Genomic DNA, 18,536 nt, shown 5'->3' with positions numbered 1-18,536 from the left:
GTATAGTGTGTATCTAGTAACAGTTTCATTTCGCTACATGAAGTTATTAACAAATAAAAGGCAGTATAGTGTGTATCTAGTAACAGTTTCATATCACTACATGAAGTTATTAACAAATAAAAGGCAGTATAGTGTGTATCTAGTAACAGTTTCATATGGCTACATGAAGTTATTAACAAATAAAAAGCAGGATAGTGTGTATCTAGTAACAGTTTCATATGGCTATATGAAGTTATTAACAAATAAAAGGCAGTATATTGTGTATCTAGTAACAGTTTCATATGGCTACATGAAGTTATTAACAAATAAAAGGCAGTATAGTGTGTATCTAGTAACAGTTTCATATGGCTACATGAAGTTATTAACAAATAAAAGGCAGTATATTGTGTATCTAGTAACAGTTTCATATGGCTACATGAAGTTATTAACAAATAAAAGGCAGTATAGTGTGTATCTAGTAACAGTTTCATATCACTACATGAAGTTATTAACAAATAAAAGGCAGTATAGTGTGTATCTAGTAACAGTTTCATATGGCTACATGAAGTTATTAACAAATAAAAGGCAGTATAGTGTGTATCTAGTAACAGTTTCATATCACTACATGAAGTTATTAACAAATAAAAGGCAGTATAGTGTGTATCTAGTAACAGTTTCATATGGCTACATGAAGTTATTAACAAATAAAAGGCAGTATAGTGTGTATCTAGTAACAGTTTCATATGGCTACATGAAGTTATTAACAAATAAAAGGCAGTATATTGTGTATCTAGTAACAGTTTCATACGGCTACATGAAGTTATTAACAAATAAAAGGCAGTATAGTGTGTATCTAGTAACAGTTTCATACGGCTACATGAAGTTATTAACAAATAAAAGGCAGTATAGTGTGTATCTAGTAACAGTTTCATATGGCTACATGAAGTTATTAACAAATAAAAGGCAGTATAGTGTGTATCTAGTAACAGTTTCATATGGCTACATGAAGTTATTAACAAATAAAAGGCAGTATAGTGTGTATCTAGTAACAGTTTCATATGGCTACATGAAGTTATTAACAAATAAAAGGCAGAATAGTGTGTATCTAGTAACAGTTTCATACGGCTACATGAAGTTATTAACAAATAAAAGGCAGTATATTGTGTATCTAGTAACAGTTTCATATGGCTACATGAAGTTATTAACAAATAAAAGGCAGTATAGTGTGTATCTAGTAACAGTTTCATATGGCTACATGAAGTTATTAACAAATAAAAGGCAGTATAGTGTGTATCTAGTAACAGTTTCATATGGCTACATGAAGTTATTAACAAATAAAAGGCAGTATATTGTGTATCTAGTAACAGTTTCATATGGCTACATGAAGTTATTAACAAATAAAAGGCAGTATAGTGTGTATCTAGTAACAGTTTCATATCACTACATGAAGTTATTAACAAATAAAAGGCAGTATAGTGTGTATCTAGTAACAGTTTCATATGGCTACATGAAGTTATTAACAAATAAAAGGCAGTATAGTGTGTATCTAGTAACAGTTTCATATCGCTACATGAAGTTATTAACAAATAAAAGGCAGTATAGTGTGTATCTAGTAACAGTTTCATATGGCTACATGAAGTTATTAACAAATAAAAGGCAGTATAGTGTGTATCTAGTAACAGTTTCATATCACTACATGAAGTTATTAACAAATAAAAGGCAGTATAGTGTGTATCTAGTAACAGTTTCATACGGCTACATGAAGTTATTAACAAATAAAAGGCAGTATAGTGTGTATCTAGTAACAGTTTCATATGGCTACATGAAGTTATTAACAAATAAAAGGCAGTATAGTGTGTATCTAGTAACAGTTTCATATGGCTACATGAAGTTATTAACAAATAAAAGGCAGTATAGTGTGTATCTAGTAACAGTTTCATATGGCTACATGAAGTTATTAACAAATAAAAGGCAGAATAGTGTGTATCTAGTAACAGTTTCATACGGCTACATGAAGTTATTAACAAATAAAAGGCAGTATATTGTGTATCTAGTAACAGTTTCATATGGCTACATGAAGTTATTAACAAATAAAAGGCAGTATAGTGTGTATCTAGTAACAGTTTCATATGGCTACATGAAGTTATTAACAAATAAAAGGCAGTATAGTGTGTATCTAGTAACAGTTTCATATGGCTACATGAAGTTATTAACAAATAAAAGGCAGTATATTGTGTATCTAGTAACAGTTTCATATGGCTACATGAAGTTATTAACAAATAAAAGGCAGTATAGTGTGTATCTAGTAACAGTTTCATATCACTACATGAAGTTATTAACAAATAAAAGGCAGTATAGTGTGTATCTAGTAACAGTTTCATATGGCTACATGAAGTTATTAACAAATAAAAGGCAGTATAGTGTGTATCTAGTAACAGTTTCATATCGCTACATGAAGTTATTAACAAATAAAAGGCAGTATAGTGTGTATCTAGTAACAGTTTCATATGGCTACATGAAGTTATTAACAAATAAAAGGCAGTATAGTGTGTATCTAGTAACAGTTTCATATGGCTACATGAAGTTATTAACAAATAAAAGGCAGTATAGTGTGTATCTAGTAACAGTTTCATATGGCTACATGAAGTTATTAACAAATAAAAGGCAGTATAGTGTGTATCTAGTAACAGTTTCATATGGCTACATGAAGTTATTAACAAATAAAAGGCAGTATAGTGTGTATCTAGTAACAGTTTCATATCACTACATGAAGTTATTAACAAATAAAAGGCAGTATAGTGTGTATCTAATAACAGTTTCATATCACTACATGTGTGTCCTGATGCTGAACTTGATGCCCAGGAGGAGTTTAACTTTGCTATTTAAAGGTTTTGTTTATTGCCAAGACACATTTCTTAAAATTATGCTCCGTTTCCCAAAACTCTAAACACAAATGCGTAAATGCACACTCATCTTCACAAACTTTAAACTTCCATGTCAAAGCCAAACTCTCTACTCAAAACCCTGTAATCCCACATCTAGACCACGCCTCGCCTTCAGACATCACACACAAGCCACCAAATACACATACACTACAAAACAGCCATTACACACCGCTGAGATCCATTCAAAACAGCACCGTAACAACCGGTTACTGCCATGGGTAACTGCGGTTATGGTTCCCCCCCAGAACATCCTCTTCACATGGTTAACACAATATCAAGACACAACACATGTATACATCCTCAACATGTGTAATTCCTCAATGTACTCTAGTAAAATAACCTGAAATTGAGGGAAAAAGTAAATGTACTGTAACAATATGCATCTGATAAAGAACGTAGACTCCGGTAAAATGATTTCCATGTGTTTAGTACCAATATACTAACCCAATGCAAAAACAAAACAAAACAGTTTGGACATAAAGAAGAAATGCCATGTGTTCTGCCTCAGCATCCCGTCTCTGGTCTGGGTCAGGCCACAGATTCTCATCAGCATCACAGGCAATATTAGCCCTAGCCAGGCAGCGGGGGGGAAACCCCTTACATGCCTTATCCACCCCTGGCAAGCCTCAACCGCAATATCTAAACAAGCCTCCTCCACGGCCTGCAGGAGGTGAACACGGATGGAGGGGTCTCCGTCGTACACCTTCCACCGCCATGCCGAAAAAAAACTCCTCTATGGGGTTTAGGAAGGGAGATTATGCAGGTAGAAAGATGTTGCTGAATCTTGGGTTTTCGTGAACCAGTCACGAACTAGAGCAGCCCGGTGGAAACTGACATTGTCCCAAATGCCAGCGTAGCATGGCTGCTGTGGCTGTGCTGGCTCCCTCTGGTCTGGTCGGTATACATGACCTCGCAGACCATGGAGGAAAGCCGGCGGATGCATGGTGTTGTATGGACCAAGGGCGGCATGGCGGTGGAGGGCCCCTCGGTGGCTGATGGCGGCACACATGGTCACATTCCCTCCTCGCTGGCCAGGGACATTCACAATGGCCCGGTGGCCAGTTATGTTCCTCCCCCTTCTCCTCCTTTTGGTAAGATTAAATCCTGCTTCATCAAGAAAGAGGAGTTGATGAGGAGCGTCTCTGGCATCAGTATCAAAGATTCTCTACAAAAGAGATGAAACACAGTACAGTACATGACTACTCTGAAACACACTGCTATAGTACACAAAAGTAGACCATCATATAGCCTGTACTACAGTATATACACTGCTGTAATACATAACTGTACTCAAATACTTGATACAGTATGAAAACCATACTTGCAAATATTCCAAGTGCTGGTCTTTGCCTCTATGGGAGTTCCTTTGGAAAGGAACACGATAGGCCTGTTTCATCCTCAACCTGTCCCGTCGAAGAATGCTGTGAGTTGTTGAGATGCCGCCTGCATCAGTGCCTTGGAATATCCCCTGATCCTCCATAACTCTCTTCTCTATCTCATGCAAGCCAATGATATTGTTGGCTATGACCATATTGATGATTTCCATCTCTTGCTCTTCTGAAAATAGCCGTCTTCTGCCTCCATTAGGGGGTCGTCTCTCAGTTCTGCAATAATAGAAGTACTGATGGGATTACAGTAAACCATCCATTTTCCCAAATAGGAGCCTGCAGTGACTCCAATTCAACTGTATGTGATGTGGTACAGTAATACAATGCATCTCAGACAGCACACAGTACAACAGAGCAAACAGCTCCAGCACACGTCTGTGCTGTAGCAGCGCTCCAGAGTTACACTAGAACGCAGTGTGTGATGACCCCTACCTATTGTCCTCTCTGAAGGGCCGGATTACAGAGGCGACTGTGAAGCGGCTCAGATTTGGCTGCACTCTTTGCCCAGCTTCCCTCATCGACATTCCATGGACAAGGATATAGCCAACTAGAGTTGCACAAATCTCCTCAGAAACTATGTGTCTCCTTGCCCTTCCTCTTCCTCTTCCTCATCCACCTCCTCTCCTGTGTCCTCTTCCTCTACCTTCAGGTCTTTGTGGATCCATTGTTCCAAAACAAGTGAACTGACCCATGGCCTTTTTATCGACCTATCCTGAGGTTCTGATGGGTGTGTGAACAGGTTTGACTCTTTGTGTTGCCCCCTGGGGAATTGTGCGTTAATTGGGTTCCAGCTGTGATGACGGGAGTTCCTGATATTGAACGCCAGTGTTTCTAAATGAGCACATGGTGCAGCCGGAGATGTATGAAGGGATTTGTGTGCAGAGTTTTTCACACAAAGTTCAACACATCTGAGTCCTGTGTGAAACAGGGGAGTGGTGTTCACAGTTTTGGGAAATGGGTCTGTCTTTTGGGAGATGGCGTCATGGTTTGGGATGTTTAGTTAATAGGCCCAGTTTTAGTGTGGAAGTGATCAAGAACAACTGTGATCTACGCGTTGTCTTCTCTTGTCTAAATAACTCATCCTCAACGGTCCCACCATCCTCCTCCTCCTCTTTCTTTTTTTTTAAATATTTGTTTCCACCTTTTTCTCCCTAATTGTACCCGGCCAATTACCCCACTCTTCCGAGCCGTCCCGGCCTCTGCTCCACCCCCTCTGCCGATCTGGGGAGGACTGCAGACTACCACATGCCTCCTCCCATACGTGTGGAGTCACCAGCTGCTTCTTTTCACCTGACAGTGAGGAGTTTCACCAGGGGGATGTAGCACGTGGGAGGATCACGCTATTCCTCCCAGTACCCCCCCCCCGGACAGGCGCCCCGGCCAACCAGAGGAGGCACTAGTGCATTGACCAGGACACATACCCACATCCGGCTTCCCACCTGCAGACACGGCCAATTGTGTCTATAGGGACGCCCGACCAAACCGGAGGGAACACGGGGATTCGAACTGGTGATCCCCATGTTGGTAGGCAACGTTTAGACTGCTACGCTACCTGGACGCCCCCACCGTCCTCCTGGGTCCTCAGGTGTGCGTAGAGATCGGTCCGGGAGCCACATAATGGGAGGACACCTGCGCGTGACAGCTTTTTATGTGGAGAGGATGGTGCACCTGCAGCCACCACACGGTCCTTGGCAGGGGGACCACCCTCTGTTACAGCCTTCATCCACCTTCACTGCCGTTGTGACCTGGAGACATCTTCCACCAGTTCCACCGTTGAGGGCTTTGTTGGATCACACTTGGTGTGGAACCTCCCCTTGACCTATCCGCCTTGGGTGACCCTACCAGGAGCCCAGCTCCGCACGGCATAGCTCTTGGGATCACTGGTACACGCAAGCTTCTCCACACGACAAGGTGGAGATCCAGGAGAAGACACAACTAACACAATAAACAGTGTAAATATTTATTCCAGTGGGATGTTTTGAGTGCAGAGACAGCAGTTAACCCTCATCATCATCATCAGCCACAGCCACTTTCAGACGACAATGTCCCAGAATTCACCACGTGTTATTCTACCTGCTCTTAAACAGATCATCTGTTTTAGAAAAGGAGGCCGTGTCTGCAGGTAGGAAGCCGGATGTGAGTATGTGTCCTGGTTACTGCACTAGCGCCTCCTCTGGTCGGTCGGGGCGCCTTTTCGGGGGGGGGGGATTGCGTGATCCTCCCACGCGCCACGTCCCCCTGGCGAAACTGCTCACTGTCAGGTGTAAAGAAGCGGCTGGCAACTCCACGTGTATGGGAGGAGGCGTGTGGTAGTCTGCAGCCCTCCCCGGATCGGCAGAGGGGGTGGAGCAGAGACCGGGGGCCTCATTTTTGAAACAGTGCGTAGGATCCTTACTAAAAGTGTACGTGCGCACAAAAGCCGAAAAAGGCGTGCGCAAAAAAAAAGAAAAAGAAAAAGGAAGAAAGAAAAAGGAAAAGGTGGACTTAAACGTGTGAGAGACACGTCATATTGTAGAGTCTGGCTGCAGTTCACCGCCTCGCCGTCTGCGCTCCCGTGCAGGTGCCGCGCCTTCTCTTTGGGTCCACAGGTCACGTGCTTTGCGTGGGACGAGGCGTACTCTTCTCTCAGGCTCCGGCTTGTGCGGACGCAGTGGATGGGGTAATTTACCAGATACAATTGGAGAGCAAAAAGGGGGGGGGGGTCTAGAAGGGAAAAAAGACAGGCTATGTAGGAGTAGCTGAATTTGAATAACTAATTTTATGATCTCATCAACTTTATTGCAGAACAAGTCTAGAAACTCAGAAATATTTAGATATTAGTTGTGCTGAAAAAACTAAAACGGAAGTGGAAGGACTGCAGGGTTAGTACACAAAGGAGTATAGCTACTCTTTTCTAGGTTGTTGTTGGCATTGGGGGGGAGGGGGGATGCTTCTCTTTCTCTTCTATTTTGTACTGTATTATACTCTGCTATAATGGTACTGTTATGTGTCCTTTGCACTCATTCAAGTGGTTGCTTGTAAAGTTGGAGATCTAAGAAATGTACTTACATATTTATCACTCTTGAAATAGACATCTGCTAAATGCCCAGTCTTATGTCTTCTGAAAGAACTAGTGCACGACTGTGCCCTAACTGTTCAGTTCCTCCAGTGGTCTTTCAGTTGGCTGTTCACTCAGTCAAACCAGCCAGCATGCACCCCTGAATTCGTAGGCTGCCACCTCCAAGATATCCTGATTGGCCACTTCAAATCTATGACGTAGGGAAATTAGCAGAGCTCATCTTGTCAATACAGGGGGGTTAAGATCAGACCCATATGGAGGCTACTAAATGCCTAAAATGTGATATCAGTTTGGATAGAATGTAGTTTTGTATTTTCACATTAAAAATTACTTGTATTTTAATTAAATACATTTTCTCATACCAGTATTTTGTATTTTATTTTCATGAGCAACTATTTGTAATTTCTAACAAGATACTTTTTGATGTATTTGTGTCCATCTCTGTTTATAATACACATATTAGATAAACGCGAATCCGTAACTATGATACGTCACTTCCTGTGCGCTGGTAAAGAGTTTGTGGAAAAGCACGGGCGTGCTCAGCAGTCGACAAATAGGCAAATCCACGTGACAAGTTTTCGTTTTTTACTTTCTTTGTGGCTTTGGGGGGGGGGTACTTCCAGCTCTAGAGGCATTTAAGCAGTGGACGTTGCCGTTAAAACCTCCCCTCCCGCCATTCAGTTCCGCCGTGCCGCTCCTGCTTCCCGCTCCGTTCCTTGTTTCGTGCGCTTCCGTTCCGACCCCACTCCACCGCGGGTTTTACGTCTCATTCTTCTTCGGTCTTTGCTCGACCGGAAGCCGGATGTGAAGCAAACTGCTGACGGTATCCAGGGACGATATGGATTAAAGTGTCCGCAGCGCCATGGAGATGATGGATTAAAGTCTGTGTGGTAGCGCTGCAGTGTCGCCGAGACGATGTCCAACACGGCGAGGAGCGGGGACATCATCCACCTCAACGTCGGGGGGAAGAGGTAGCGGACCGGGGGCGGGCTGAGAGTCGGCTAGCTAGTCCGCCTAGCTTGTATCACTAGCTAGTCCGCCTAGCTAGTGATACAAGCGCTATCACGTCGACATACAGCAAACACGGCGTTAGCGCTTACTGCAGTAGCTAGCTGCCGCTGCTAGCTTCTCATTTGAGCTGATGTCTGACTCGATGCGAAGGATTTGCTCTAACAGCAAAACACATGGCTGCTCTCATATCGGAAGTGCTAACATAAATCCCGCGTTCCTGGTACACGCTGAGAAATGTTGTTTAGCTACATTAGCTAACGGTGATGTCGTCTCACACATTAATGATCTGTTTTAGATTCAGCACTTCCCGACAAACGTTGACATGGGTCCCTGACTCCTTTTTCTCCAGGTTAGTAGAAATTACATTCACGCCTCTCTCTCCCCCCCCCTCTCTCCGTCTCTCTCTCTCTCTCTCTCTCTCTCTCTCTCTCTCTCTCTCTCTCTCTCTCTCTCTCTCTGCCCCCCCCCCCTCTCTGTCTCTCTCTCTCTCTCCCCCTCTCTCTCTCTCTGTCTCTCTAAAAGTGACCTCTTCAGTCTCACCTGACTGCAGGTGTCCCCACCCTTATAAACAATACGATGGCATAACGACCCAAACCAACGACCGGTTTCCTATACAGATATGGGTGTGACCATTAACTAGAGTTACAGTGGTCATGTGTACTATTCACAGAGGATTGGGAATAGTTACAATCACCGCATTGTAAGATGGTGACAGATGTACTCTTAGGCCCTCCCCCAGGTTCAGGGATGGTCGTTCCCTCATCACATAGATGGCCTCTCTGACTCCCCGTTCAAACCAGTGTTCCTCCCTATCAAGGATGTGTACATCCTCATCCCTGAAAGAGTGGCCACTGGCCTGTAGATGGTGTAGACTGTGGAATCCTGGTCTGTAGATGGTGTAGACTGTGGAGTCCTGGCCTGCAGATGGTGTAGACTGTGGAGTCCTGGTCTGTAGATGGTGTAGACTGTGGAGTCCTGGTCTGTAGATGGTGTAGACTGTGGAGTCCTGGCCTGTAGATGGTGTAGACTGTGGAGTCCTGGTCTGACGTGTTAGCTCTCCTGTGTTGTGCCATCCTCTTGGCCAGCGTCTGCTTAGTTTCCCCAATGTACAAGTCACGACAATCCTCCCGACACTCAACAGCTACACTATATTGCTCTGTTTGTGCCGGGGGACCTGATCCTTGGGGTGGACCAACTTCTGGTGCAGTGTTTTTCGAGGTTTGAAAGCAACTGAGACGCAGTGTTTGGAAAATACACGTCTCAGCTTTTCTGACACTCCCACCACATACAGAATCACCACTGGTTTACACTTACACAGCTGTTGTCCTCCTCTCTTCGATCAGCTGGGGCACTGTTTGGGTGTCTTCTTGGCTTTGACAGATGCCCAGTTAGGATAACCACACTTAACCAGGGCCTGTTTAATGTGGGATGTCTCCTCTTCCCCGGCCGCTGTGTCAGTGGGGATGTTGTCAGCTCGGTGGTCCAGCGTCCTGATGACTCCTAGTTTGTGCTCCAGTGGATGATGAGAGTTGAACCTTAAGTACTGATCAGTATGTGTTGGTTTACTATAAACATCAACAATCAAATGTCCCCCGTCACCAACTGCAGTTTCACAGTGTAAGAAGACTAACCTGTCATGTTCCACATCCTCCCTGGTGAACCTGATGTGGTGTCCAGAGTTAATGTGGTCGGTGAAATGTGCTACATCCTGAGATTTAATTGTAACCCAGGTGTCATCCACAAATCTGAACCAATGGCTAGGTTGTGTCCCTGGATAGAACATCAGAGCCCTTGGAGAGGTCAGCTAGATGATGATGAAACATATCTGTCAATAAATGTTGTGTCCAGATGAACTGATGACTTTCTGATCTGGATTACTGAGCATGCATCAAGACATTACCCACTGGACTGTTTCTTTTTTTATCTGTAGTCTGCTGAGCGGTCGGATCTCAACGTTGAAAGATGAAACTGGTGCTGTAAGTAATGTGTTTGTGTGTTGTATTTGTGTGTGTGTGTTGTGTCAGTGTATGTGCTTGTATGTTTGTTGTTGTGCATTCGTATTAAGTCGTTCCCCTCTCTCTCTCTTTATAGATCTTTATTGATCGAGACCCATCTCTGTTCGCCTCCATCCTCAACTTCCTGCGGACTAAAGAGCTGCACCCTCGCTCCATCAACGTGCTCCTGCTCCTGCACGAGGCTGAGTTCTACGGCATCACACCGCTGGGTGAGGGTTCGGGTTACACACAGCTGAACACACAAACTATTGTTATCAAATGTATTATTATTATTAAGTCAAGTTTTTATTGTTAGCTAAGGTCACACATACAAGGAGTTGACTTGGTGGGATGTGTACATTAAAACAGGATGTGACATAACCTTCTGTGTCTAATAATTATTGTTATATTCATACAAAAGATGATGATGAGAATAATACATGTATACAGCTTCTCAGACTCTTTCTTTTAACTTTGGATGGATACTGTTATGTCCAAACTCTTCTCTCACCTTGCCCAACAAGTTGGAGTTCATTCCTGTCTTCCTTCAGGGCTGCACACTCACCCACTTCACTCCAGGTCTCATTTAACCCATACCTGTTCTCCAGGCAGCACTTTGTTAGTTCCTGTCTTCTCTCAGGGCTGCACACTCACCCACTTCAGTCCAGCTCTTATTTAACCCATACATGTTCCCCAAGCAGGACTTTGTTACTGGGTTGTGGCACTGTCCAGCTAAGTTGTGACTTGAATCTGCTGCTCCTATTACCAGGAGATCCCTTCCGGTGACCTGGTGGTTCCACACCAACAGGAGGTGCACCTGACATGACTTGCAGTCAGGCTTATGATACCATTACTGTTCAGAGCTCTGAAATGTCTGCAGATTGACATGAACATACCGGTCATCTCTGACTGCTCTAGTGATAGCTCTGGATGAAAGCATCTGCTAGATGAGGAAGTGTAAAGATGTGCTAGATTGAATCACCTGGACTTGGCTGCTCATGTGTTGCTGGACTGAACAGCTCCAGTCCTAAATCACCTGGACTCAGCTGCTCAGTGTGTTGCTGGACTGAACAGCTCCAGTCCTAAAGACTTTTGTTTTGATCCAGTGTTCTAAATGCCAGCGCTCCATTCAGAATGAACGAGAGTCAGCAGTGCTGTTATCATGACAATATGTCAGCACCTTCCTCACTGCCGCACAAAAACACCTCACAACTTCACTTCTTCCACATCAGCACTACCGAGAAAGTTGAACTAGTTTGTCTGGACACAATGTTTAGTCAACGGAACGTCAAAGAGGCCGTCTATATGAAGAGGGAACGACCATCCCTGAACTGGGGGGGCAAAGAGTACATCTGTCACCATCTTACATTCAGTACGTTTACACCATGGTAGTAAAAGTGGATTTATTGTGTTAGTCCGACTGAAACTGGACTTTTAAAATACATGTAAATGTGTTAGTTCCACTGAAATCCTACTAAATGGAATTTCTGGAAGTGGGACTAACACACTAGATGATGTGGTTGGGGATGGATTTACAAACCCCAATTCCAACGAAGTTGGGACGTTGTGTAAAACGTAAATAAAAACAGAATACTGTTATGGGACACTCGGTTGGAAGCAAGTTTTGTGTCTGCGCCTGAGTCCTTCCTGACTTCGGAGTTGATTACAGGGGGCCAGCGAAGGCAACAACATACAGTGGAGGGAATTAGGCTGGGGAAACAGGACCGGGGGCTGAGACCGTGGGTGGCGGAGAGAGCCGGGCAGAGCAGAGATCTGGAGCAGGTGAAAATCTGGAGAACAGAGGCAGAGCAGGATGACTGCAGTGAAAAGGAGGATGTTAGTCAAACAGGGGGTTCAAAAATACTGACAAAACCAGATTTAGCGCGCAAGGGCTGGATGCGGCACACCGATAGATCAGAGGCTACGATCTGGCAGAGTGGAAGTGGCAGTGCTGGTCTTTTATAGCAGGTTGGCTTGATTATGGAATGGGTTGCAGCTGGTGAGGCTCTGCTCACCTATCTCCACTCACACACAAACACAGAGAGAGAGAGAGAGAGAGAGAGAGAGAGAGAGAGAGAGAGACTGACACTCGGGGAGTGGCTCAGGTTAAGCAGCCTGTGAGGTGGAGGCTGTGGAATGAGGGACAGATGTAACAGAATACAATGATTTTCAAATCCTTTTCCACCTATATTCAGTTGAATACACTACAAAGACAAGATATTTAATTTAATTCAAACTGATAAATTTTGGTTTTTTGCAAATATTCACTCATTTTGAATTTGATGGCTGCAACACGTTCCAAAGAAGCTGGGACAGGGGCATGTTCACCACTGTGTTACACCACCTTTCCTTTTAACAACACTCAATAAGCGTTTGGGAACTGAGGACACTACTTGTTGAAGCTTTGTAGGTGGAATTCTTTCCCATTCTTGCTTGATGTACGGCTTCAGTTGCTCAGCAGTCCGGGGTCTCCGTTGTCGTATTGTGCTCTTCATAATGCGCCACACATGTTCAATGGGAGACAGGTCTGGACTGCAGGCAGGCCAGTCCAGTACCCGCACTCTTTTACTACGAAGCCCCGCTGGTGGAACACATGCAGAATGTGGCTTGGCATTGTCTTGCTGAAATAAGCAGGGACGTCCCTGAAAAAGACATCGCTTGGATGGCAGCATATGTTGCTCCAAAACCTGTATGTACCTTTCAGCATTAATGGTGCCTTCACAGATGTGCAAGTTACCCATGATGCCATGGGCACTAACACACCCCCCCATACCAACACAGATGCTGGCTTTTGAACTTGGCGCTGATAACAATCTGGATGGTCCTTTTCCTCTATACCCGGAGGACACGACGTCCATGATTTCCAGAAACAATGTGAAATGTGGACTCGTCAGACCACAGCACACTTGTCCACTTTGCGTCAGTCCATCTCAGATGAGCTCGGGCCAGAGAAGCCGGCGGTGTTTCTGGGTGGTGTTGATATCTGGCTTTGGCTTTGCATGGTAGAGTTTTAACTTGCACTTGTAGATGTAGCGACGAACTGTGTTAACTGACGATGGTTTTCCCAAGTGTTCCTGAGCCCACGTGGTAATATCCTTTACACAATGATGTGGGTTTTTAATGCAGTGCCGCCTGAGGGGTCGAAGGTCACGGGCATCCAATGTTGGTTTTGGGCCTTGCCGCTTACATGCAGAGATTTCTTCGGATTCTCTGAATCTTGTGATGATATTATGGACTGGAGATGATGAAATCCCTAAATTCCTTGCAGTTGTACATTGAGAAACGTTGTTCTTAAACTGTTGGACTATTTGCTCACGCCGTTGTTCACAAAGTGGTGACCCTCGCCCCATCCTTGCTTGTGAACAACTGAGCCTTTCGGGGATGTTCCTTTTATACCCAATCAGGACACTCCCCTGTTTCCAGTTAACCTGTGCACCTGTGGAATGTTCCACACAGGTGTTTTTTGAGCATTCCTCAACTTTCCCAGTCTTTTTTTTTTTTTTTTTAATTTATTTCTGATTTTTCCCTTTTTTCTCCCAATTTAGTGGCCAATTGATCCCTATTTTAATTCAAACACCCACCCTCGTATTGCATGCGTTCGCCAACTGCATCTCTCCGGCCGGCAGTCTCGAAGGAAAGCACCTCCCCACTTTCGTGACAAGGCGAATCCAAGCGGAACCACTGTTTTTCCGGCACACACAGAGACGCATTCACATGACGAACACAAGCCGACTCCGCCCCCCTCCCGAAGACAGCGTTGCCAATGATTGCTGCTTCATCGAGTCCGGCCATAGTCGGATCTGACGAGACCGGGGCGCGAACCCCAGTCCCCAGTGGGCAACTGCATCGACTCCAAGCCGATGCTTAGACCGCTACGCCAAACTTTCCCAGTCTTTTGTTGCCCCTGTCCCAGCTTCTTTGGAATGTGTTGCAGGCATCACATTCAAAATGAGTGAATATTTGCAAAAAACAATAAAGTTTATCAGTTTGAACATTAAATATCTTGTCTTTGTAGTGTATTCAACTGAATATAGGTGGAAAAGGATTTGCAAATCATTGTATTTTGTTTTTATTCACGTTTTACACAATGTCCCAACTTCATTGGAATTGGGGTTTGTACTCTGGCATGTATACGCTCAATCTGCCCTGAACTGGCCTAGGCGTTCTGCACATGACCCATAGCTCCCGCAGTGGTCTTTCACTCGGAAGTGGAACAGTGTAGTATCAACAGTATCAACATGGCGAGTGCTAGAGCAAGGACCACCCATTTCTGGACAGACGAGGAGACAAACTTTACATTGTGTAAGCTAACTTGCCGCTTGCTAACTTGCTTGTGGCTTGTTTGGTATGTGACGTAACACGTCAACTGGAAGAAGGTTCAATAGCAACCAGCTGAAAGGGGTCATATCGCCACCTACTGTGCCATGGTGGGACATACTTCCGTCAAGAAATTGATTCTCCCCTGATTCTTGTATACTGGGACAACGACAGTAGTCCAATTACATGTCCTAATCAAGCTGTAACCGTAGCTCCATTTACCTGTGCATGTAAACACAGTCACTGTATTGTTTATAAGGGTGGGGACACCTGCAGTCAGGTGAGGACACTGTATTGTTTATAAGGATGGGGACACCTGCAGTCAGGTGAGGACACTATTGTTTATAAGGATGGGACACCTGCAGTCAGGTGAGGACACTGTATTGTTTATAAGGATGGGACACCTGCAGTCAGGTGAGGACACTATTGTTTATAAGGATGGGACACCTGCAGTCAGGTGAGGACACTGTATTGTTTATAAGGGTGGGGACACCTGCAGTCAGGTGAGGACACTGTATTGTTTATAATGGTGGGGACACCTGCAGTCAAGTGAGGACACTGTATTGTTTATAAGGGTGGGACACCTGCAGTCAAGTGAGGACACTGTATTGTTTATAAGGGTGGGACACCTGCAGTCAGGTGAGACTGATGATGAACCGTGTCTGTCAGTAAACGCTGTGTCCAGATGAACTGGTTCAACCTTCTGTGATGTTCTTACCTGGATTACTGAGCAGCATCAAGACAACAGCGCTACCTGCCTTCATCTTCCTCATTAGGCTGCTATGATGAAGATGAAAAACACGATGCACCCTCTCATTTTCTCGGCAGAGTCCTACCAGACTACATGTTACAGTGAGCAACAGAAACAGAAGTGATGAGTTTGGTTTGCTCTTGTCGCCGGGAAATCTTCACTGTTGTAACATTGTATTGTGTTGTGTTGTGTTGTGATGATTATTGTTGTGTCCTGTTGTTACCGTTACACTGTGTTCTATCTGCAGTACGCAAGTTACAGTTGTGTGATGAGCTGGACCGCTCCTCATGTGGAAATGTGCTCTTCAATGGCTACTTACCTCCACCAGGTACACACACACACACACACACACACACACACACACACACACACACACACACACACACACCAGGTACACTGCTCAGTTCCATCACTTGACTGCTGTACATTACATCCAGCCTTCCACATGACTCACCTCCACATTCACCTCCACATTCATTATATTGTTGACCCAAGCTGAAGCCACATGTCAGAAGCTTTGTGGAGATGTTCTACTGTCAGCCATGATGATCCCAGTAAGATGTTCTACTGTCAGCCATGATGATCCCAGTAAGATGTTCTACTGTCAGCCATGATGATCCCAGTAAGATGTTCTACTGTCAGCCATGATGATCCCAGTAAGATGTTTTACTGTCAGCCATGATGATCCCAGTAAGACGTTTTACTGTCAACCATGATGATACCAGTAAGATGTTCTACTGTCAGCCATGATGATCCCAATACATGATGATCCCAGTAAGATGTTTTACTGTGAGACATGATGATCTCAGTAAGATGTTCTACTGTCACCCATGATGATCCCAGTAAAATTTTCTACTGTCAGCCACGATGCTCCCAGTAAGATGTTCTACTGTCAGCCATGAAGATCCCAGTAAGATGTTCTACTGTCAGCCATGATGATCCCAGTAAGATGTTCTACTGTCAGCCATGATGATCCCAGTAAGATGTTCTACTGTCAGCCATGATGATCCCAGTAAGATGTTCTACTGTCAGCCATGAAGATCCCAGTAAGATGTTCTACTGTCAGCCATGATGATCCCAGTAAGATGTTCTACTGTCAGCCTTGATGATACCAGTACATGATGATCCCGGTAAGATGTTTTACTGTCAGCCATGATGATCCCAGTAAGACGTTTTACTGTCAACCATGATGATACCAGTAAGATGTTCTACTGTCAGCCATGATGATCCCAATACATGATGATCCCAGTAAGATGTTTTACTGTGAGACATGATGATCTCAGTAAGATGTTCTACTGTCACCCATGATGATCCCAGTAAGATGTTTTACTGTCAGCCATGATGATCTCAGTAAGATGTTCTACTGTCAGCCATGATGATCCCAGTAAAATTTTCTACTGTCAGCCATGATGATCCCAGTAAGATGTTTTACTGTCAGCCATGAAGATCCCAGTAAGATGTTCTACTGTCAGCCATGATGATCCCAGTAAAATTTTCTACTGTCAGCCATGATGCTCCCAGTAAGATGTTCTACTGTCAGCCATGAAGATCCCAGTAACATGTTCTACTGTCAGCCATGATGATCCCAGTAACATGTTCTACTGTCAGGATTCCATGACAAATGCTCAAAAGACAAATGCTCACAAGACCAATGCTCACAAGACAAATGCTCACAACACTAAAAGAAAAAGAGACAAATGCTCACAAATTGTTTTATAATCTATATTTACAGTGAAAAATGATAGTATACAGATATACAAATATGAAATATGTTTACATATCGATGTAATTATGAAAATATGTACAAATACTTTCAAAACCCAATGCACTAGTAAAATATTGAAAAATAAAGATTGTAAAACAATTTGTGAGCATTTGTCTCTTTTTCTATTAGTATTGTGAGCATTTGTCTTGTGAGCATTTGTCTGCACACCACTGTCAGCCATGATGATCCCAGTAAGATGTTCTACTGTCAGCCATGATGATCCCAGTAAGATGTTTTGCCGTCAGCCTTGATGATCCCAGTAAGATGTTCTACTGTCAGCCTTGATGATACCAGTACATGATGATCCCAGTAAGATGTTTTACTGTCACCCATGATGATCCCAGTAAGATGTTTTACTGTCAGCCATGATGATCTCAGTAAGATGTTCTACTGTCAGCCATGATGATCCCAGTAAAATGTTCTACTGTCAGCCATGATGATCCCAGTAAGATGTTTTACTGTGAGCCATGATGATCTCAGTAAGATGTTCTACTGTCAGCCATGATGATCCCAGTAAAATTTTCTACTGTCAGCAATGATGATCCCAGTAAGATGTTCTACTGTCAGCCATGAAGATCCCAGTAAGATGTTCTACTGTCAGCCATGAAGATCCCAGTAAGATGTTCTACTGTCAGCCATGATGATCCCAGTAAGATGTTCTACTGTCAGCCATGAAGATCCCAGTAACATGTTCTACTGTCAGCCATGATGATCCCAGTAACATGTTCTACTGTCAGCCATGATGATCCCAGTAAGATGTTCTACTGTCAGCCATGATGATCCCAGTAAGATGTTCTACTGTCAATCATGATGATCCCAGTAAGATGTTCTACTGTCAGCCATGATGATCCCAGTAAGATGTTTTGCTGTCAGCCTTGATGATCCCAGTAAGATGTTCTACTGTCAGCCTTGATGATACCAGTACATGATGATCCCAGTAAGATGTTTTACTGTCACCCATGATGATCCCAGTAAGATGTTTTACTGTCAGCCATGATGATCTCAGTAAGATGTTCTACTGTCAGCCATGATGATCCCAGTAAAATGTTCTACTGTCAGCCATGATGATCCCAGTAAGATGTTTTACTGTGAGCCATGATGATCTCAGTAAGATGTTCTACTGTCAGCCATGATGATCCCAGTAAAATTTTCTACTGTCAGCCATGATGATCCCAGTAAGATGTTCTACTGTCAGCCATGAAGATCCCAGTAAGATGTTCTACTGTCAGCCATGATGATCCCAGTAAGATGTTCTACTGTCAGCCATGAAGATCCCAGTAACATGTTCTACTGTCAGCCATGATGATCCCAGTAAGATGTTCTTCTGT

General features: G+C 43.9%; 1 protein-coding gene across 1 annotated transcript in view; it reads left to right on the top strand.

Moving 5' to 3' along the window:
• The first annotated feature begins 8,175 nt into the window (after positions 1-8,175).
• Positions 8,176-18,536, top strand: part of shkbp1 (SH3KBP1 binding protein 1) — a 36,067-nt gene continuing 25,706 nt past the window's right edge. Inside the window, exons 1-5 of the mRNA XM_056283227.1 lie at positions 8,176-8,341; positions 8,677-8,730; positions 10,312-10,357; positions 10,473-10,605; positions 15,691-15,771. Coding sequence (XP_056139202.1) covers positions 8,286-8,341; positions 8,677-8,730; positions 10,312-10,357; positions 10,473-10,605; positions 15,691-15,771 — 370 coding nt within the window. The 5' untranslated portion in view covers positions 8,176-8,285. The remainder of the gene's footprint in view (positions 8,342-8,676; positions 8,731-10,311; positions 10,358-10,472; positions 10,606-15,690; positions 15,772-18,536) is intronic.

This window comes from Lampris incognitus, chromosome 7, assembly GCF_029633865.1.
Source record: "Lampris incognitus isolate fLamInc1 chromosome 7, fLamInc1.hap2, whole genome shotgun sequence".
Lineage (NCBI taxonomy): Eukaryota > Metazoa > Chordata > Actinopteri > Lampriformes > Lampridae > Lampris > Lampris incognitus.
The sequence above is the reverse complement of the archived record's forward strand: the minus strand, read 5'-3'. Positions and strand labels throughout refer to the sequence as shown.